We start from the raw sequence: 24,107 nt of genomic DNA, 5'->3' as shown, positions 1-24,107 counted from the left end.
ACACTTTCAATTCAACCCTAATTCACGGCTTTTTTTCAACAGTGACCTGTACTTGTTAAGTAATTCTGCCGGTCTCCTACTCTTAATATCATTAATGCCAACGTGTACAACTATATCACCTTTTGTGCCCTTAAAAGTCATCATCCTTTGCCTCTGGCAGACATACCCTGGTTCTGTTCCACCTATCCTTTTTACAAAGCATATTCCCCATTTCCCTGACAATGGAGTCACCAACAACTACTAGTTCCTGTGGGACCAGCGCATTCTGCTTTGGGGGTTGTCGCTGTGTTGCGTGATGACCAAGTGCAAGCTCTGGCATTGATGTGAGCTTGATGGGTGCCTCAATTTAGATCCTTCAAGGGCATCCGCCCTGTCCCTCAAACTCTCATATGGGCCCATAACAATGCTGAGTTGTCGCCTGATTTCGTTACACTCCTTGCATCGTGCACACACAAAGACATCTCCCATGGTAATATCATGGCCTGTATACCCAATTTCTCCACAAACATCATGCATGCCCCCCTTAGTTCTCCCCGGAGCCACAGCACTCCCATTAGCTTGAGCCTTTTGCTTGGCTGCTCTGGTCTGAGTCATGATTTAGATTTAATTTGAATAAAATTTCAATTTCAGTACAAAATTATAACCATAAACTTATATCCCAACACAGTTATAACGCTATATATATTTTTCAGTATTAAGTATTATCTATGAGTTCCGTTTATATAACTTCCGTATCATGTTCCGGAAATGTCGCGAGCTAGGCCATAATGTCTGTGTGTCTGCAATTCTGCCCAGACACGATAGGAGGGATTATATGTTAAGAGCCTTGTGGATTAACTCAAGACTTGAAGGAATCTGCAAGGCTTTAGGGGGTAAATTTCTATCAGCTTAGCCCACACTTGTAGGTAGAAGGAATTTGTTTTGTAGAGATGGGATACACTTAAACAAAGGTGGTGGAAAGGTTTTTGCCAGTATTATTGAGGATACCTTAAAGGCTCAGGGAAACTGCTAGTTAGGGGGGATGTGGGTAATACTGACACGCGTTTATCTGATAATATTGGTCAATGTAACTCTTGCACATACCTTAAGAGTTCTTATCTGTTACCCCAACTGGACGTATTATCTAGATGTTCTGGGGCCAAAGACGTTTCACGTGAGCGGGTAGCTAATATCAGGGAAGAGAGCCTAAAAAACTTCAAGGGTTGTGTTAGGGTTGTTAAATATACAAGAACAGTAAATCTTAATTGTTTATACAGTAACGTTAGAAGTGTCGTCAATAAAATGGGCTAATTTGAACTGCTGGTTAAAACAAGTAACGCGGACATAATAGGGCTTACAGAGACGTGGTGCCACCCGGAAATTGGGGATGATGAGTTTCAGTATGGCTTGTATAATGTATTTAGGAAGGATAGAGTAGATAGAAGGGGTGGTGGGGTAATGCTTCTTATCCGAAGCAGCCTGAGTGCGACGATAGCTTTCCCGGATTTAGACATTTCACATGCTAGTATAGAGTCTGTATGGTGTGAGATAGTTGGAAACAACGTACAATGCGAGTAGGAGTAATCTACAGACCAGGTGATTGTGAAGACTATGACAAAAGCCTCTACATGCAAATGGAATGGGCAAGTAAGCGTCAATGCCTTATTATGGGTGATTTCAATTTGCCTCTAATTGATTGGAGTAAATGGGAAGGAAACTCGACATGGGGAACAAAATTTTTAAATCAACTAGATGACTGTTATTTGTATCAACATGTCAGGGAAAGTACTAGAGAAAAGAATATCCTAGACCTCATCATCACACATGAATCAGATGACATAACAGGGCTGACAGTAGAGGAACCAGTAGCAGGAAGTGATCATGGAGTTCTACGGTGGATGATGACGAGAGAGGTAGCAGAAGTAAAAGGCAAAGGAATGGGTTTTAATTTCAGAAAAGGAAATTACGATGCCTTAAGGTACTACATGGCCTCTATTAACTGGGTAGATATCGCGCAGAGAATGAATACAATTGAACTGTGGTACGCTTTTAAAACATTAATCACAGATGCCTTGAATGCGTATATACCATTAAAAAAATACTCCACGAGAAGGGTTCCAAGTTGGATGAATAGTGAAGTTGCCAGGAATAGTGAAGTTGCTAGGAAAAGTTACAGAGCAATAAAAAGTACTGAAACCTATAACAGCTACAAGGTGATGTGTAATAGAGCCACAGAAAAGGTTCGACAGGCAAAGGCAGTTTATGAGAAATCACTAGCAAACAGAGCAAAGAGGGGGGATAAAGAATTCTTCACATATATAAATGCCAAGAAGAGCAGGACAAACCAGATCGGACCTTTACGTAAGGGAAAGGGGATAGTAATAAATACACCAGCTGCCGTTGCAGATGAACTCAACAGTTATTTTGCATCGATATTTACAAATGAAAAGCCTTTTGTGGCAATGGGAAATTGTGGGAGCGAAGTTAAAAAATATGTAATTAATGATATTGAAATTTCGCAAGATTATTTAATGAAAAAACTTTCAAGCCTACAGACCAGTAAGGCTCCTGGAGTTGATGGAATATACCCTATAATCTTGAGAGAGGCGGCAAGCGAGTGCATTGAACCACTGAGGCTGGTTATGCGAGCATCACTAGACTCTGGGGAGATTCCCTTGGATTGGAAAAGTGCAAATGTATCTCCCATACATAAGAGTGGCTCTAAAAGTGAAGTGGGAAATTATCGACCTGTCAGTCTGACTTCAGTAGTAGGGAAAATCATGGAGGCAATGATCAAGGGTGGAATTCAGGATCATTTGGATCGAATTGAAATTCTCAAGGATACTCAGCATGATTTTGTAAAGGGAAAATCATGTTTAACAAATCTGGTTCGCTATTTCGAAAGGGTCACTCACGAGCTGGATTTAGGGAATAATTTCGACATTGTTTATTTAGATTTCAGCAAAGCTTTTGACTCAGTCCCACATGAGCGGTTGCTTTATAAGCTGGAACAGGTTGGAATCACTGGGAAAATCCTTAGATGGATAGAAGGATGGCTTCAGGGCAGGAGGCAGAGGGTTGTGATAAATGGCTATTCCTCAGCTTGGGTTGATGTAAGAAGTGGGGTTCCCCAAGGATCAGTATTAGGACCACTGTTGTTTTTAATTTTCATAAACGACATTGATGAAGGGATAGAGGGCATGATGTCTAAATTTGCAGATGATGTTAAAATTGGTAGAGTAGTTAATGATCACTGTCAAGCTGAGCTTCTTCAGAGAGACCTAGATAGACTTCAAGAATGGTCAGAAAAATGGCAGCTGTGCTTTAATCCAACAAAGTGTAAGGTATTACACCTGGGAAACAGTAATCCCAAAATAACTTATTCACTTGGTGGAGTTCAACTAAACCCAGTACTGGAGGAAAGGGACTTGGGTGTTACGATACGGTCAGACATGAAATTCTCTGAGCATTGTAAACAGGTTGCAAGGAAGGCCCATGGTGTCCTATCAATGATCTATCGAACTTTTGCAAGTAGAGATAGGGACGTGATAATCCCATTATATAAGGCTTATGTTAGACCACACTTGGAATACTGTGTTCAAGTATGGAGACCGCACCTAAAGAAAGACATCGAGCTTCTTGAAAGGGTGCAAAGAAGGGTAACTCGCCTGGTAAGATCGGCAAAAGGGCGTCCTTATGAAGAAAGACTTCGAATATGTGGGTTGCAGAGTTTGGAAACTAGACACCTTAGAGGAGATTTGATTGAGGTGTTTAAGGCTCTGAGAGGCATCAGTAAAATGAATGAGGACAAAATTTTCAAGATTATAAATGATGCTAGAACTAGGGGACATAAATTCAAGTTACGGGGGGAAATGTTTAGATTGGACTGCAGGAAGTTTTATTTTAGCCAGTGAGTTATAAATTACTGGAATAAGTTGCCTTCATGGGTGGTAGAGGCCGACAGTTTGGGGAAATTCAAAGGTCATCTGGATAGTACTTTCGGGTAAGGGAAGCGCATAGGATGATAGGATTAATTTCCTTTTTATTTATTTTTTATTTCATTTTATTATTTTTATTTATTTATTAATTATTATTATTTATTTATTTATTTAATTTTTGTTTTTATCATTGTTTTGTTCGGATTTTTTTTTTTTTTTTTTTTTTTGGCTGGTGCAGCATAAGCCATAGGCTTTCTTGCACCATATGGCCGTTACTAATACTAAATACTAATGTTATGTATTAATTAATTATGTTACGTTTGTAATCTAAGTCGTTATATGTATTTAGTTAAAAGTACAATTTAATTGACAGTGAAGTTTAACAAAATTAATAGATTTTACTGATTAATTGACAATATTATGTTATATACTGTACTATACTAAGCTTAAGCTATCTAGTTCGGAATATAACGTTGTGTTGTATAACAATGGTGGTAAGTTACAAACAGTAAATCTACGGACACTTAAGTATTAATTAACTTCCAAATCTCGCTGTCTCGATTCAGAATAAACTAAGGATCCTGACTAGGTCTATAAGCTACTTATAGAAAATAATTTGATGTAACAATTGGTCAATAAAGCAGCTAAATATGGCTAAAAAACTTCTCGTTCAGTGGAGCTGCAACTTGTAACACGTGGATTTGATACCCTTACCGATACTTTTATGCAATTACAAGGCCGAGTAAAGAATAAATACACCAGATTAATCAGAAAATCACAAAATAATGCTATACTACTAAATTTAAATCAAAAGTTTTAGAAAAACAATAATTTCAAATCGATAAATAAGAAAATCCACTTAGGGCTTTGAACACGTCTGACTCCCACTAGCCTCGTCGGTGGTTTATTGTATACAATACTTAACATAAAATAAAATAAAAAATAATAAAAAAGAAGATATCATGTCATCGTACTTTTTTAATTTTAATTAAAAACATAGAGTTTCAAAATAAAGAAAAGTAAAAAGAAAAAAAAGAAAAGAAAATGAGTACTAACATGATATATATACTTTACATACATATTTATTCATCGGTATCTTCATCAGAGTTCAGTATTTTCCACATAAGTGATGACTATAGGTGCAGATGAGGTAGATGGAGGGGCATCTGATAATGAAGAAACAGCTGGTTTTTCCACTTTTTTAAAATGTTTTTATGGAAGATTGCCCAGTTAGATTCTTTTTTTCCTTCAAAAATCTCACTTTAGTATGCTAGACAGTCATAAACGTCTCTTTTCACTTTTGCAATTCTTTCCATATTTGCGTCATCGTCTTCAATGATTGCCAACCCCTCAGAAATTGATTTAAAAGCTGTAGCCATTTTCTGCCTTGTAAATGTTCTAGGAGGCTGTGGAATATCAGGTTCTTCTGTTACTTCAGAATTTAGACATGTCTCTATTTCAATTATTTCATCAGTTTTTAATTCCTCAAAATGCGAGTCCAAAAGCTCTCTCATATCAGTCACATCAAGGTCGAGGTCCATTTTATTGCCCAGTTCAACAATTTCCTGATAATTATTCTTAATAAATACATTTTTTAAAAGTTTATTTATTTAAATCTTACAATTATGTTCACTATACGTTTGGCATTTCATTTTATAAGGAACTCTATTTATTAGCGACTTTTAAGAAATTTTGAATGATTGTGACGTTTGTTATAGTCAATGTTCATAAATTGAACACTCGTAAACCGAGAGTTGCCTGTATATGATTTCATCTTATGGTTTGCCAACTGTTTTTTTGTAATTGTGTATCCAGTTTTCTCTCTGACCACTCGCTGTATGATGATAGATGGCTCTTTCTTCTGATTTCCCTACTAATGCTGGTGTTCTCCAAGGTTCAGTTCTTTTTCTCCCCCCACCCCATTCTCTCTCTCTCTCTCTCTCTCTCTCTCGTATTAATGACCTTCCATTAACTGGAAAATTCTATTTGTAGTTTTGCTAATGATAGCACTTTGCATTCCTCCATTCAGTTTGACAAACCATGCCCTGCACAAACGGCTTCAAATTTTTGAATATACACTACCAATTCTTCAGGTAATTATCCAGTCAGGCTAAGATAACTTAGTTGATTTCATTCCTTCTCAAACTCAGTCCGGTATTATATCTCACAAAAAGATTTCTGTTTTTCTCCTATTTTTTGTCTTCAACGATACTCAGATTTCTAGACGAGATCACATATCTCTATTGGGGATTTCCCTGACTTTTAATCTCTCTTGCGTAAGCACATCAAAAATATCGTTAGCTCTGCATTTAAAAAACTGGGTTTTCTCTTTTGCTGTCGGTATTACATTTCTTCCAAACAGCTGCGCACTCTATACAAATCTTAAATCCACCCTTCCATTGAATATTGTTCCCACATCTGGGGCAGTGGCCCTAAAACTCTCTCTCAGGCTTCTAGACTGTTCATAAGAGGGCAGTTAGGTTAATTAATGATCCATCTCTAACAAAGGTTCTCCATTCTCTGTCTCATAGACATTCTGTTTCTGCTGTGTGCCTTTTCTATAGATACTTTTATTGGCAGTGTTTTTCTAAGTTGGCTTCTATAATTTTCACTCTCTTCCAAAGCTGTCTGAACACAGGTTGCAGCCAGTCAACATCCTGTTACTGTTGAACTTCAAACTCACAGAACTTTTTTTCCTTCATTTATTCCTTCAACTTCCATTTTCTGGAACTACCTCTCTTCATGCCTATCTTCTGAAATTCTACTCTAATGTCAAGAAGTATCTTCTTTCATCTTCTCAACCTTGAACCCATGCATATTACTATATAGGTTCTAATATCTCTTGTGCTTGGGATTTTCATTAGGGGGAAAAAATAAGATTTTGGTTTCTTGCATTTTTTTTTATTTATTATTTATTTATTTTTTTTTTTTTTGTTATCCACAATATATATTTTTTACACAACAGTAGATTATTTTGTTTGTATTTTGCCCTCACTTCTGTATTATGTGCATATATCAATAATTAATATTAATTGATATAATTTTTTAAACTACCAACAATCACTCAGATATAGATATTGTATCTCTTCGTTTATAGTAATAACTATTAACCATTGTACATTGTTAATGTTATGAATTTGTACTGTTAATTGAGTGGTAAAAGCTATTTTGTTTATTGCAATTTGTAATATTGATAAGTGGTTAAAGACTTGGTCTTTAAGAAGACTTCATGAGAGTAAAATGACTCTCATGTGTCATTTTGAAAAGTACTGATGGTTAGCCACTGGACTCCAGAACTTCGACTTCCAGCCAGTCAACCAAGGAAACAACTTCAAATATGTCTACCAAAAATCTATCTACGTATATCACAATTAATACTAATATAATCTTAGCCATTTATCTTTTGGTTTTACTTATACTGGAGAAAAAAAGTTTTCCAGCATGTTCCCCAGTGTATGATTTATTAGGAAACATTATCAAACCATTCAATAAAACTATCCATTCTTATTAGTATTAATTGTGACAAATGATGCAAGAAAGCAAGCTTATAGAGCATCAGCCAAAAAAATCCCATTTCACTTATCCATTCTACAACAATGGATGGAAGATTTTTGCAATCAGCAATCAACCACCCATTAGCTGAAGGCAAACTTCTGCATATTAATTCTGCAACCGTCTTTCTCATGAGGGGGGTATACATTTTAATTTATACCCCCTCATGTGCATAGTCTGAGCAAAAGGAAGAATCCCATCAGCATTGAGTTTGCTCAAGCCATTCAAAGCTTTAAACACCTCAGTCAGATCACCTCGCAGCTACAATTTACAGAACCTGAAGTCTTTCTTGGTAAGAGCACCCCTTTGTTCCCCTCACCAATCTCGTTGCCCTTCTCTGTACCTGTTCCAGCAGCTCTACATTTTTCCTAAAATGTGGCATCCAGACTTGTATGCAATAATCGAGGTTTGCCTTATACAATGGAATAATCATCTCCTTATACCACTCAGTTTTGCGCCCGTTAGTTTATGCATGATTTTAATTGCGAATTGTAGCCATCCAAACATTTATCACTTTGTGTCAGTTAATTAGCTTGTCCATTGGATTAATATTTTGCACAAGCTATTTAAGCTTTATTTTAACTTGGCAGCAGACATGTAGGACATCAGGTGCCTTGTGAGAAAAAGTTTGGCATGTTAATTGTAGGTTCAAGATTAATTTCTGGAATTTTCTCTACCTTCTTAAATGTAGATCTAGTTTTATCTCCGTTATTTTTGAAGTAATATTTATATGTTTTTCACACGGTGTAATGTGAAAGAACCTGGCATGTGCTGCACATTTTATGCTTAGTAGGTGTGCAGCAACTCCAGGTGTCACTTATGTTCCATATTTAAATTTCAATTGCACATTGAATGAATGCCATTCCAAAGACAAGGTTATACTCAAGTTATGATCTCTAACTTTGTGAGCATCATTTTGAATGGAATGTTGCAGAACTTTTAAAGAATAACTAGCTGAAAACACATAAGAATGCTTGATCCTTTGTTCCTTGTAATTCTTCTTGTACTTATTTTTGTGTAGACTCTTGGGAAATCCACATCAACTCCAATTTTTTTGGTTATTTTATTGAAAACTAGAGTTTTCTGATAAGCTACTCTAATTTCTTAATTTTTTTTTGTTGGAGTCTACTATAGTTTGTAGACCTTTGAGCAGTACATAAAAGCAGAATCAGGAGAAAAGTGCACAAGTGTAATTTTGAAATTACACTTATACACTTTATCATTGGCAAATGCACGGTACCGCATATGAGTATTAGTAATCCCAGAATAATGTATCTACTATGTGGTACTATACTCAGGTTAGTGGAAAATGAAAAGGGCTGGGGGGGTAATTGTGCAATCTGTTGTTTTCAGTTCTCTGAGCAGTCTGCACTGCTCAGAGAACTGAAAGCCAGAACAGTTCCTGGGGTTTTGCCAATTATATGCAGAAATATTGCTACCAGGGGTAAAGAGATGATTATCTCATTGTATAAGGCAGTGGTCAGGCTACACCTTGAGTACTGCATACAGGTCTGCAGGCATCACATGGGTACAGAAGGGAACAAAGGGGTGCTCTTATTGTACAACTGCAGCCTTATCAAGAAAGGCTGCAGTTGTGCAAATTGCAGTATCTAGAGACTAGGCACCTGCAAAGTGCTCTGCATGAGGTGGTTAAGGCTTTGAATGGTTTGATCAAACTCAGTTCTGATGGGATTCTTTCTCTTGCTCAGATTATGCAAATGAGGGGGTATAAATTCAGATTGAGGTCACAGAATAGATAACAGAAATATGCCTTCAGCTAATGGGTGGTTGATTGCTAGAACAAGCTTTCATCCTTTGTTGTGGAAGTAGATGATTTGAATAAATTCAAGAAAGAACTACTATTGGATGGGATGTATAGGTGAAATAGTCCTCCCCCCCAGCTGATGCTGTATATCAGCCTGCTATCTTGTAATATTTGCAACTATCAATACTAATACAGAATAGAACATCTGTTTTTATGTGCGGAATAGCAAGTTTCCAGTCTTTTTTTTCTTTTTTTTTTTTTTATGTTGACTCCAAACATGAAAGGTATTAGAAGCTGTCATGCTAGTACAGTGTGTTAGTATTAGCATTATTGTTATATGGTGTAAGTAAGACCTCTGCTTTTGCTGCAACAGTGGTGAGGAAACACGCAGACACACTTATACTCGGTGATCACTGAATTATGACTACCCTATCCATAATGGACTATGTTGCATAGCTCGCAGTATAGAAAAGTGAACAGTTTCGTATGCTAGAGCATTGGTAATGTGCATCTGGTTGTGCAATTCAAAGTGATAAAGTAGCAGTTTCGGGACATAGTAAGGTTATTACAGAGTTTCAGAAGAGCATAATTGTGGGAGCTTGTGCATCAGGTGCTTTCATATCATGAACAACATGTTTTGTCGGTTGCTCATTGTGGTTAAGGTGCACAAAGAATGGTGTTCAACAGGTCAAATCACCTCCTGCTAAGAGAATTCTAAAGGAGTATGCAAGGTGGATGTTCATAGTGAGCAAAGGGTGCAGTGCGTTTACAGGTTCAACAGCAGATCACTATGTGACAGTTGACATTGCAATACAATGTGGAGAATGCGAGAACAATACCCAAATGGCAGATGAGTCCAGATATCTGGTGCAGCACACAGACAGATGCTTTTGTGTGTAGAGAAAGCAACACAAGTCCATGGACCCATTGTGCATGGTTCTCACTATCCATGCGGCTGGTGGTTGCTTGATATGGGGCATGTTTTGATGGTAAGAATTAGGATCCCTAGTACGTAGTGGCAGTGGCATGTGATGTAAGAAAGCAAGTGTATGAGCTTATGCATCATCAGCCAAAAAAAAAAAAAATAAAATAACACCACTCCCTCCAAATGCCTGTCCAGTTCCTCCATAAATTTATTCAACCTTTCAACTTCCACAACGACAAATGGAAGTTTGTTCCGGCAATTGACCACCCGCTGGCTAAAGACAAATTACCGCACATCTATTCTACATTTGTCTTTTCTTCATTTGAATTTATGCCCCCTTAGATTTGTAATCTGAACAAGTGGAAGGATCCCATCAGAATTCATTGTGCTCAACCCATTCAAGGCCTTCTCAATCAGATCACTGTGCAGGTGCCTGGTCTCCAGTCACTGCAATTTGCAGTACTTAAGCCTCTCTTGGTAAGAGGATCCCTTCATTCCCCTCACCAATCTTGTTTCTCTTCTCTGTACACACTCAAGCAAATCTACATCCTTCCAAAAATGAGGCCTCCAGACATGTACGCAGTACCCATGGCGTGGCCTGACCATTGTCTTATACAGAGGGAAAATCACCTCCTTTTTCGCGTATTGGACCAATATTTCACTGGTGAGTTTTACTGGCAGTTTTTAGACTACGTGCATCATGTCACGTTGCATTTTTTCCCCTGATAGAAATGGGATCATCCAAGACAATAATGAGTCATGTCATCAGGCCCGCACTGTATATGAATGGTTCAAGAAACACAGTGAGGATATCACCTATCTTGATTAGCCTCCAAATTTGCCTGACTTTAATTCAGTTGAACACCTGTGGGATGTTTTGGAATGGAAAGTGAGGATGTATGGACATACATCTTTTATCTATTCTGATGCTGTGGAAAGCCTTGCAGGCAGAATGGCTGCAGATCTTTACAGATGTTTTCAGACATCTAGTGGTGTCACTGCCTAGGTGAATAGCAGCTGTTATCTGTGTGAATGGTGTTCCAACACAGTATTAGGCATGTGGTCATAAATCGCTGAGTTTATGCTCCACTCCTCATATATGTGAGGAATATAACTTATAAGTGGAACATGTAAGAACAACCACCGCAACCTAGCTAATTGAGAATTTTACTTGTATAAATATAGGTGTGCATGCCATATATCTTAATACTGAAAGTATTTAAATTTTTGACTGTTACTTGTTTTATGAAACTTACTTGTGTTTTTCAGAAAGAAAATAAATATTATACAAGGAATTCTAGTCAGAGGATCTTTTCAAATTTTGAAGTTAAAACAAGCGTATTCCAATCATATTCAAGTTTACAAAAAGGTAGTATAATAAATGCAGTGGTAGTATTTTTTTGATAATACTGTTGATAAAACCAGTGTAAAGATGTGTTTTAAATAATTATATATATATCACCTCTAAATTTAGCTGAAGTTAATGGCAACAGTTCATCAAACTCAGCCTACAATTCAACTTTTACTTTCAACATCAGAATTTGCTGGAGCCTTAGATCTCATATATACTAGTCAAGAAGTGCTAGCTCAAGAGTTATCTGGTATTCATAGTTTCAGGTAAGGTCACTTTTTTTTAAAACCTAAAGTATACATTATTTTTAATTGATATAGTCAGTTTTTATTTAAATTTTGTGTCTTTTAATCCATTTACAGCTACATAAAATTCAAAAGTAACTGACTATACCAAGTTGACATCAAGGAAATCTAACTATACCAACTTGGCATCTTCACTCAAGTTGGCATATAGGAAAATAAAGCTTTTAAGAAAGAGATGGCTATACAAGAGAACATTAAAATAAACATCGAAAGTTGTTAATATAAACTTTTCTCTTGCAACAAAGAGTAGAGTTTAGTTGTTCTAAAAAAATCAGTTTAGCAGATGGCTACCCGAATTTATTCAGATAGAACAAATTAAATGTTTATATACCAACTTTATCTTTAAATGCTGTGTAACATCCTAAAGTTTTTCTCTGTATATATTTTGCAGAGGGAGAGAGAATATTTATGTTTCTGAAAGACTTGTTCAGTGATTACTGGAACTCAATATGAACCATCTCATGTTTTTTTAGAAGATACCACGGTTCCACAACTTGTGCGTGTTTTATAGTAACTCAACTTGACCAGACATGGAAATTTCTTAAAAATTAGAAAAGGGATACAGAGAGGAAACAGAGTTTGCCTAACATACTGCATCATTATTTATGTCTAATTAATTTATTGAGAAAATGTTTGATTTATATCTGATAGTTTACCAAATAAAAATTACAATAACGTGATAGGTTCTTGTGCATAATTTCTATACAAAATCCATAAAAAAAATCACTTTAGAGAGAGTTGTAAAATTTGTTATTAGCATTAAAAATGTTGCAGTAAGCATTTGTCTGTATTTAGGAAGATAGGAAAAATTTTAGGTTCTTGAGCATTAATTAATGGTTAATGTGGGAACATTATTTTTGAGGGGGCCTGCCACTATCTCGGCTGCCATTTCTCAGCCCATCCAGATAAGTCTTGTTGTGAAGTAGCTTGCCCTGCTGATTACCTAACCTGTCTTTGTATTATCATCAAACTAAAACATTAAAATTGAAATACTTAGATCATCATTAATGAATAATAGAAACAGTAAGGGGGCCAAGAACCAAATCATGGATTAATGTTATGAGTGTGGCACAGCACTCAACATTAATCCATTAGGTGCAGTGTCCGTTTATAACTACTCTTTTCCCCTACCACATAACCATTCCTTTATCTGCTGTAATACTCCATTAAACACTAAATAAGCAACCAACTTTATCCATTGCATTAATAATGCCCTTAATGGCTTTGCTCCTTTTTATACAACACATATGAACTTTTTTTGTGTGCATGGGCACAAAAAAAAAATAATAATAAATAAATAAAGATATCTATATACAGGGTGTGTCAAAAGTGATAGTCAATAATTTCAAGGTGAACTGCACAGACTACAATATGAAAAAAAAAAAAAAAAAAAAAAAAGCCTAGTAAACATGGGTCCTTAAGTGAATCGTTTTTGAGATATTGCACATTTCTAGTTGGGATCCACCACTGACAAGGTGAACTGTACAGAGTTGGGATCCCCCACTGACTTGTTTGCTTAGGTTAGGTTATGCTCATTCTCTCCCTTTCTCAATGCTCTGAGACATAGCAGGCATACCAGTACTTGTCAAGGCACCTCCGTAGCCAGGTGGGCAGGAGCAGCAGTGCTTAGCACACGCTTCTTGATTAGACCGGGGTTCGAGCCCATGACCACCAAATACGGAGGGTGCGGAAAGGTCAGAGAATGAACACCGCATATCCCCGGAGCAGTATGGCCTTAGTTGCTAATGCTCCTAAAAACTAAATAACAAACAAACAACAACAACAAACAGTACTTGTCAAAGGATAGTCAACCTGGAAAGAGGTTATACCAATGAAGAGTATGAGGACATGCACTTCACGTATTGGTAAAGCCAACGGCAGTGCACTCAAGGCTGCACGTTTGTTTGTACCAAGAAGCATTTCCCTGCTGAAGGCAGCCAAACTGGCACACATTCATCAGGATACATCAACACCTTAGAGAACATGGGTGCTTTGCACATGGAGTATGAGGAGGTAGTCCCAGAAGCATAACACCTGATGTTGAGGAAAGGGTATTAGAAAGATAGAACATTTTTCAACTAGTCGCTCACTTCCATATAGCCAGCCCTTTACTTACGCTGAGCTGAAAGAATCCCTGAGCAAATGGCACCTCCATAGCCAGGTGGGCAGGAGCAGCAGTGCGTAGCACACGCTTCTTGATTAGACTGGGGTTTGAGCTCGTGACCACCAAATACGGAGGATGCGGAAAGGTCAGGAAATGACCACCGCATATCCCCGGAGCAATATGGCCTTAGTTGCTAATGCTCCTAAAAACCAAATAACAAACAAACAAAACAACCCTGAGCAAATCTCCATCTAGTGCAGCAGGACCAGATGGTATTCACTACAGTATTCTGAAGCATCTATGTGAAGCTGATCTATGCATATTATTGCTCTTTTACAACAGGATCTTTTCAGAAAATACATCCCCCCCCCCTCCTCTCTCTCTCTTGGCATCATTCCTATATTTGCACTCTACTAAAACCCCACAAAGATCCATCTCTAATTCAGAATTATAGACCGATATCATTGGCAAACTGTTTGGGCAAAATATTTGAATGGATGGTGCATAGGAGGCTCACCTGGATTCTAGACTCCGAAAATCTACTTTCTGATTACCAATATGGCTTCTGTAAAAACAGGTCCACTCTCGATTTACTTGTAAAAATTGAATCAAACATATGTGACGTGCCTTCGTCAGGAGACATCTAGTGATGGTCAACCTGGATATTCATAAAGCATTTGACACCATATGGTGTCCAGGTATCATTAAAGATATGCATCAGTTAAGACTGAGAGGCTAACACCCTTTAATAATTCAGAACTTTTTAAAACTACACATATTTTAAGTTTGATATCAAAACATGCTGTCAGCATCACACATTCAAGAAGAGGGTGTCCCACAGGGTTCCATGTTGAGCCCAACCCTATTTGTGATTAGGGTCAACAATATTTTGGAAGATCTTCCAAAAACGATTGAAGTATACATGTATGCTGACAACCTCACCATATCCTGCCAATATCCAAGTATGAATACTATCAAAAGACAGCTACAAATTGCTCTAACCAGAGTTCATTCCTGTACCTTATGCAATGGATACCATCTCACTGAACAGAAATCCACTGCCACTCATTTCTGCAAACTTCAGTCACTTTATCCTGATCCAGAGCTAAAGATAAATAATGTGCCAGTTCCTCTTGCTCACGCTATCCGATTTCTTGACCTGATACTAGATAGGAAAGTGAACTTTCAAGCACGTGGCCTATCTTCGAATTATCTGTTTGAAGAAGTTGAATATCCTCCGGTGTGTGTCATCCTTGTCATGGGATGCTGATCGACACACCCTTATCCCTCTTTATAGAGCTCTCATCAGGTCTCGCTTGGACTGTGGTTCTCCAGTGTATGACTCTGCGAGAAAAAGTACTTTGGAGCGATTAAACACTATCCAGCACAGTGCTTTGAGAACCTCCCCAGTTCAGAGTCTTTACATCGAAGTCCACGAACCACCCTTACATCTTCGCAGAAAATGTACTTCTGCTGTATGGCACAAAAATTCGCAGTCTTTCTTTTCACCCTAGTTGGAGATGTCTATACAAAACCGAATGAGAGTCATTTTACAATAGTAAACCACGTGAAAACCAGCCTGCTCCATTTAGATTTAAGGAACTGACTCAATCACGGAATATAGAAATCGGTAATATATTTCAGGATATGACAGCACCAGATCCACCCTGGACAAATATCTGTGTAATATATGATGACTATTTTCAACAGTGGGGGAAAGAACACCTTATCTCCCTCCAATATCGTACAGTTACATGCAGCTTACTCTCTTTCTCATTCACAGGCCTGTGAAATCTACACAGATGAATCAAAAACTGAGACCCCAAGTGGGCGCTGCGGTAATATTTCTGTTATTCACCACTTCTGTCTCATTACTAGTAGAGTGCAGTATCTTCACTGTTGAGCTTTATGCTATAAACTTAGCTCTTGATCACATTGAACATCTAATTCCATCTGCTTTAATATTCACTGACTCACTCAGTGCTGTCTCTGCTATAAACAGTAATACCATCTCCTCTCACCCTGTTATAAAACAAATCCATTATAAATTACATGCTTGTAATGAGTCTTTTTGCTCACTGCCAGAATTTAATTCACCTCTGGCATTCCTCTCCTCATGTATAAATGTAGATGCAAAATACTCATTCAGTTTGCTACCTACCTGAGCAGGATCATCAACAGTTGAACCATTGATATCAAGTGGACCAATCTGATTCATCCCTTCCTTCTAGAGTTTACATAAGTAAAGAACTCTTTGATGTTTTTCTTTGCATCCTTTCCCAAAGATTTCTCGTAATCTGCCTTTTCTTGCCTAACGTCCTTTGTGACTTGATTACAAGCTTATATCTACCATAGGCTTCTGTGTCACCAGTTAATTTATATGTATCTCATGCATTTTCCTTCTCTGCCACATGTCTTATTAGTTCATCTGTCATTTGTTTAGTCCCAAACCGTGAATAGTATTTCTTAGTTGGTATGAAAAGCCTAGTAGCTTCCAAGATTAATTCTTTGAATGCTTCCCATTTAGAATATGCTGTTGTTGACATCATCAGTTGGTCCCATTGTATATACAGTGGATTCCAGTTATTTGGGCCATCGGTTAATCGGGGCAGCCGTTTATTTGGGGCAAATCTTTAAAACAGAACCCAGTCGAGAAAATAGCCAGGGTTTACTTTGCTTAATTGGGACAACATGTTGTTTAATCGGGACAGGAGACCACAACACTGAAGATTACCCTACGATTGTCTCTGACCGTACCATGTGATTTCGGTCGGATTTCTGGAGGTCACAACCATTAAACAATAAAAACAATTAGCAGTCACCTGTTTATTGGGCTTTTCCGTTAGTGCAATCTATCATAAAAGTAAACTCGATCTTATTGAATTTGCGATGATGGATAGAATCGATAGATTCCATCCATCCTAGGTGTCTTATTTACTTTTATCTTCAAATTTTCTTCCCACTTTCCTCTCAATTATCACAAAATCAATTAGCTCCCTGTCAGAATATAATATATATTCAGTTTGTCAGTAGACTGAACTGATTCAACAAAGGTTATATCATTCATATCTAGTGGGCCAGTGTGATTCTTCTCTTTCCTTCTCATAATTTGTTGGCTTGCTTGCAGATTAGTTTATACTTACTGTAGGTTTCTGTATCCCCTTATAAATTTATATGCATCCCGTGTATTTTTCTTCTCTGCGATTAATCTCCTCAGTTCAGCTGACATCTGTCTGGGTCTTGAACAGTGTCTCTTAGTTGTCATAAAAAGCCTATTAGTAGTTTTTATGATTTATGCTGATTAGAATTTGCAGTTTGTATCATCAGTTGATCCCACTGAATAGAATTTACCTGTATGAGATCTATTATAGTCACCTTTACAAAAGCAAAATCCCATCCTTTTGACATCAGTTACATCTTTTATTAGATTCCTTTTTCTGAGAATTAATAATGCACAGAGTCACTGGTGATAATCAGATCAGTGTTGTCTGAGCCCTCTTATGATTTGTATTGTTTCTCTCATTCTCTCTCTCTCAACATGCTGATGTAGTAAACAGTCATCCAATAAATCCCGAAAAGTCTTGCTACTTTGTTAGTAACCTACCCAGAATTTACTTACAGTCAGTAAGGTTAAAAGGCGATTCAGTAGTCCCATGAAGTTAGTCTTGACGAATTATTATTAGTATTATTATTTTTAGATGACATAAGAAGGGACAATAAGCTTAAATTCAAAAAGGATGGTTGCAGGATAGATGTGCGAAAATTAATTGGATTTGAGTAAGTAAGTGAGTAAGTGATTGGTTGTTGGAACTACCTTCCATCTGGTTGTGCAAGTGGGTAGTTTGGATAAATTTAAGGAAGAAATGAACAAATACAAGACTTAGAGGAGATAGATAAATGAGATGGGTACCTTTTTTTTCTCTCCTGATTCTGTATAAGCTTTCTTCCTTGCATTATTTACCATTCTAATACTAGTACTACTATCACTTTAATACTAATGAAGTCAAAATTGAAACAGATTAATATTTAAAATCATTTATAATCAAAATTTTTATTTTTATCAGACTTCAAAATTTCACAAACAAATTCATTGTTCAGATTAATGTAGTCATATCTTACCAAAAAGTCAGTACCTTAAGCACAATATACAATGTATCTGAAAAATAATGGTGGGGTTTTGTACTAATGTTATGCAACACATGGCAAGCACCATGGCTGGAAAGGTGTTCAAATGAAGTCAATAGGGCAACAAGTTTGTGGCAGGTGCCATGTTGTGCATGCAGGCAGTCAGCAGCACACGCAGCGAGGCACCCTCTATAATAGCTGTTCAGTGGGACAGTCAGTGGTATGTCAGTTAGTTTGGCAATGACTACCGTGCAAGAGAAAGCTGCGTGTGTTTTGTGGTTGGCGGAATGCCAATCCGTAATCGAGGTTCAACAGCATTTCATACGAGAATATCACAAGGATCCACCCCATCAGAACAATATCCGCCGATGGTTTAAACAGTTTAAGGAGACAGGCAGTACTGATAAACATAAACGACCAGGAAGACCACAGACATCGGATGATAATGTGGAAGCAATATGGCAGTCCTGTGTTCGAAGTCTGCGGAAGTCCATTTGCAGGCGAAGTTGACAATTGTGTCTCCCGAAATCGACTGTGCATGACGTTGTGTGAAAAGGCTAAAGCTTTTTCCTTACAAAATTCAACTCCTTCATGCAATTCACCCCAATGACAAGTCGAGTAGAGTGGAATTCGCTGTCACCATGCTGCAGAGATGCGACAGTGAGCCAGGATTTTTAAATCACATCATATTCTCGGATGAGGCTACATTCCATATCAGTGGGTGTGTAAATCGTCACAATTGTCAGATAAGGGCAACTGAAAATCCTACCACAATATGTGAGCACATTAGAGACTCTCCAAAGGTCAACGTTTGGTGTGGTTTAATGCACAAAAGGATTTTTTGACCATTTTTCTTTACAGAACGTACTGTCAACAGCAGCGTGTATCTAGACATTTTTCTTTCCCCAAATCGAGAACATGGATGAATTTGATCTCATCATCTTTCAACAGAATGGAGCACTACCATACTTTGCAACGATTGTGCACAATGTGTTTGTTTTCCAAGATGGAGGATTAGACGAAATGGACCCATTCCTTGGCCCCCATGAAGCCCAGACCTTACCCCATTGATTTCTTTGGAGTCATGTGAAAACACCTGGTTTACAGTGAAAAGATTCAGAATCTTGTCCATCCAAAGGAAAGAATCACTGCAGCAATTGCAAGCATTACTCCTGACGTTCTTGCTCGAGTGTGGACTGAGGTTGATTATCGTTTAGATGTGTGCAGTGCTGTTAATGGCACACACACAGAAATATTGTAATGATTTTAAGAATCTATGTTACCTATTAACTGTAATAAAATATTTCACAGCATATTGTGTAGTGTTTATTACCACATAAACCAACACTAAACTCTGCCATTATTTTTTGGACACCCTGCATATGGAAGACTCTTTGCTGAAAGGATCAGGTTCACTATCACACTCTTAAAATTCATAACCTGTACTTGTGTGAGGTAATTGGAAATTGGTATAAGAAAGAAAGTGTGAAGGAGGGGAATTTAGAGGCTACTGCTTTAAAAAAAATTATAAAAATCAAATTTAAAAAAAAAAAAAAAAAAAGATAAAAGAAAATGATATATATAAACCTGTATGCTCCGTCCATATGGAATGAGTAATAATTTTCATGTTTCTTTCTGAGGTAAATTTTTGTGCTGTACCCTTTTGTACATTTTTTGTACTGTATGTAAATATACTCAAATTGGGGGATGATAGTACTTGTGGACATTCTTGGTTTATAAATTTTGTAGATATTCTTATAGTGTGATGCTGTGGCTTTTACTTTTGGTGTTATTAAAACAGCTGTGGTTAAAAGAATATTCTAATCCTGATCATCACCCATGTGGTATAATAGAGCTGACAGTATGGGGAGCCATTAATAGGGAATGATCACAAAGTTCTAACTTGATGACACTGGGAGAGAGATAGCAGTTGTTAAAGGTAAAGGAATTCATTTAAATTTTAGGAAAGAAGCTCATAGCAGCTAAAGGTACTATGTTGCCTCTGTCAACATGGGGAAGATAGTTCACAGAGCTCAAAAATATTAGAATTATGGTATACCTTTAAAGCTTTGAATTCATATATACCTTTAAGAAAATATTTCACAAGGAGGAGTCTGAGATGGATGAACTAACTGGTTTAATAGAGCAGAAAAAGATGGCATGGAAAAGTATGAAGCCTGTAACAGCTACAAATTGATCTGTAATAATATCACAGAAAAGTTTAAGCTGGGAAAGGCAGATTATGAGAAGTCACTGGCTGAGAGAGAGAGGGGGGACATTAATTTTTTAACATATGTGAATACAAAGAAGAGAAGAATGAATCAGATTGGACACTTGGGTAATGGGTGCAGGAAATTCTTAGATAACCAACCGATGTTGCGGATGAATTGAACAGATACTTTTAATTGATATTTACAGAAGATCCTTCATGGTGAAAAGAAATCATGCCAAGTGAAGCTGGAAAGCATGAAATTAGTAATACTGTGATTTCAGAAAATTATTTATTAAAAAACTTTCAGGGTTAAAGGTGATTTCATATACCCTGTAAATTTGAGGGAGAAGTGCATGGAACCATTAAAGTTAATTATGAGTGTGTCACTCAGCAGAAATTCCTTCAAATTGGAGAAGTGGCAGTGTTGCTAATACATAAAAGCAGTTCTGAGGATGAAATGCTATCTAATAACCAATTAGTTTAACTTCAGTGGTAAGGAAAATCATGGATGCAATGATCAAGTGTACAATACAGGATCATTTAGATAGAAATGAAATTCTGAAGGAAACATGGTTTTGTAAAGGGAAAATCATGTTTAACTAACCTGGTTAGCTTATTTTACGGTCACTTATGAACTGGATGTAGGAAATAATTTGATATTGTTCACTTGAATTTCAGAAAAACTTTTGACTCAGTCCCATGTGAGGGGTTACTGTATAAGCTGGAACACTGGAATCACAGGGGAAAATCTTTAGATGGATTGCAGGATGGCTGCAGAGCAGGAGACAAGAGGGTTGTGATTAATGGTTATTCTTCAGATTGGGGTAATGTAAGAAGTGCGGTGCCCCAGGGATTGTAACTGGACCACTGTTATTTTTGATCTTCTTAAATCATACTGATGTAAGAATAGTGAGTATGATGTCAAAATTTATGCAGTGTCAAGATCACTAGGGTACCTAATGATCAGTGCCAAGCAATACTCCTTCAGAATGACTTAGATAAACTTCAAGAATGATCAGAAAAGTGGCAGTTATATTTTAATGCAAGAAAATGCAAGGTCTTTTACTTTGGGAGTAGCAAACCCAAAATAACTTATATGCTTGGTGGTGTTGAACTGAAGACAGTCCAGGAGAAATGCAATTTGACAGTTACAATATGGTTGGACACAAAGTTCTCCAAGCAATAAGGCCTATGATGTTCTTTTGATGATTTATTGAACAGTAGCTTTTAGAGATAAGTCATAATCCCATTCTATAAGCCATTGGTAAGACCATACTTGTATTCCATACTGTGTTCCAGTATGGAAACCACACCTAAGAAAAGAATTTAACCATCTTGAAAGGGTCAAAGACATGCAGCTTGCTTGGTGAATATTGCATAAGGGCATCTGTATGACAAAAGACTTGGAATGATTCCAGAACTAGGAGCCATAAATTCAAATTATGGGGAAGAGATTTAGACTAGATTTCAGGAGATTTTTTTTAGCCAATAAGTTATTAATCATTGGAATAATTACCTTCATATGGGAGGGGTAAAGCTTGAGGCTGACAGCTTGAAAAAATTCAGAGTTCAGCTGAATAAAACCTGTATCAGGAGGGAGTCAAATAGGTAATTTATTTTATTTTAATATTTATTTATTATTTAGTAATTAATTAATTTTTGCGACTTGCAGCAAAATCCTAGCGGTTCCTTGCACCATACGACTAATACAAAAATGGTTTTAATTTAATTAGTTTAAAAGCACTTTTTATGTTGTGTTTTCAATTTAAATTTGGTAATCATATTCATCTTCATTGGTCCACATCTATGTGTATGACTTAGAAGATTGTCATAGTGTGATTTTCTTTTGGCAACTATGCTATTAGCAATTAAACAATGAACTTGGCTCATGCACATTGGATGCCAGTAACAGGTGGCCACTGTGATAAGACAGGATGAGGCTGTCATGTTGTATTGACACTTATAGGAAAAGTTTGGTCAAATTAAATTTTAAACAAAAAATTTTGTTACAGCTCTCTTCCTGAAATTTAAACAAATATATAGTTAAAATTCAATTTGTAACATATATACATAAACTTAATGTCCTGTTCATGGCTCAAATGTTGTATAGAACCATTCAGAAAGAAAAAAGTTATTAAATAAATTTTAACCATTCTATTAATTAGACTTTATGAATTATATAAATTGGAATATTTACTTTATTTTGATATGTATACATAAATTTTTTTTTTATTTATTTATTTTTTTGTAGTTTTGGGAATCCAGCTCGATTCCCAAAGGGGGAGAGGAGCAGGGTTGGATTAAGAATGAAATGAGCCCCTCATATTTAAATTTGAGGATACTGTCAGTCCTCGTATAGCACGATAGTTGTGTTCCTAGAAACGCTCGTGCAATGCAAAGTCGTGCAAGGCCCTTGGGACAAATAAGGTTAGGTGCCGACCACCCAAGATTGAACACACATTTTTAACCAAAACATTACCAAACACAATAAATAATCGTAATAAAATACACAAGTATTTTATTACGACTATTGCGTAATAAAATATTGCTAATGCTTTTGCTTCTATCGTAAGCAAACTTGTTCTTTGTTTGATTTTCTATCCAAACAGATGACAGCCAATCCATCACTTCCAGTTCTTTGTGTCTTGATCTAATGGATTTTAATTACACTTTGAGTTGTTCCTGCTATGAAAGTTGTTTTTATTTTCTCTGCATTCAGCTTCCTTTTTACTCATTTTTAAGGAATAAAGCACAATTACAAAATGAGGAGGCACGTTTGATACACATAAACAAAGCTGCTCGTGTGTAGCAACTGAATAAACAACACCGTAAAGGCAGAGACACACTATTAACACCTCACTAGCTCACATTTTACTAAAGCACATTTCTGGGGGTTATTACCATAAAACAATTACCATGACAGTGTAGAGTGGATATCATCTTTTAAGGGCACAAAAGGTGATATAGTTGTACACATTGGCACTAATGATATTAAGAGTAGGAGACTGGCAGAATTACTTAACAAGTACAGGTCACTGTTGAATAAAAGCCGTGAATTAGGGTTGGATTTGAAAGTATCTGCAATTCTGTCCAGACCCGATAAGAGGGAATATATGATGAGAGCCTTGTTGATCAATTCGGCCCTGGAAAGATTGTGCAAGGCTCAAGGGGTAGAATTTTTTTCTGCCTGGTGGGGATACATGGACTAATAGATTAACAGTAGCCACTGGCAGAGGTGAAAGTGATTCTTGCACTGCTTCTATTGGAATGAGTGGAAGCCTGGAAAACAAGATGCAGGATATTTCAGAGACTGCTGGGAGTCGTGGTACAAGTAAACACATGGGTTGTGTTAGGGTAGCTAGGAATATGAACAGGTGCATGTATACTTGCGTGTACACCAATGCTAGGAGTTTGGTAAATAAATTTGATGAATTTGAGATATTGCTCAAAGCATGAAAGGCGGATATTGTTGGGATATTAGAGACGTGGTGTCACACAGATATAAGGAATGCAGAACTGGAATTTGGGGAATACAATGTGGACAGAAAGGATAGACAGGATAGGAAGGGAGTAGGGTTATGATATTAGTTAAGAAACACATAAAATCCAAGGAAGTGAAGCCAGCCGACATCGCTGGACAGTGCAGTGTCGAGTTAGTTTGGTGTGACATAAGCATTGGGAGATCAAAATTGAGAGTAAGAGTGTGCCATAGGCCTAATGACTCTGATGAGTATAATAAGAAAATGTACAGGGAAATAGAGTGGGCCAGTAAATCAGAGTCTTATAATGGGGGATTTTAATTTTCCAGATATTGACTGGAATTTGTAGATTGGTCACTCACACACTAGCAA

At 37.0% G+C, this 24,107-nt stretch overlaps 1 protein-coding gene across 1 annotated transcript in view; it reads left to right on the top strand.

The window, feature by feature from the left end:
- scat (VPS54 subunit of GARP complex scat) overlaps window positions 1-24,107 on the top strand; it is a 414,636-nt gene that overhangs the window by 172,310 nt on the left and 218,219 nt on the right. Inside the window, exons 7-8 of the mRNA XM_090376331.1 lie at window positions 11,429-11,528; window positions 11,634-11,776. Of these exons, the coding sequence (XP_090232457.1) occupies window positions 11,429-11,528; window positions 11,634-11,776 (243 nt within the window). The remainder of the gene's footprint in view (window positions 1-11,428; window positions 11,529-11,633; window positions 11,777-24,107) is intronic.

This window comes from Mastigoproctus giganteus, chromosome 6, assembly GCF_048544385.1.
Source record: "Mastigoproctus giganteus isolate SK-2022 chromosome 6, ASM4854438v1, whole genome shotgun sequence".
Taxonomy (NCBI): domain Eukaryota; kingdom Metazoa; phylum Arthropoda; class Arachnida; order Uropygi; family Thelyphonidae; genus Mastigoproctus; species Mastigoproctus giganteus.
Note: the sequence above shows the minus strand (reverse complement) of the source record. Positions and strands in the feature narration are given on the sequence as shown.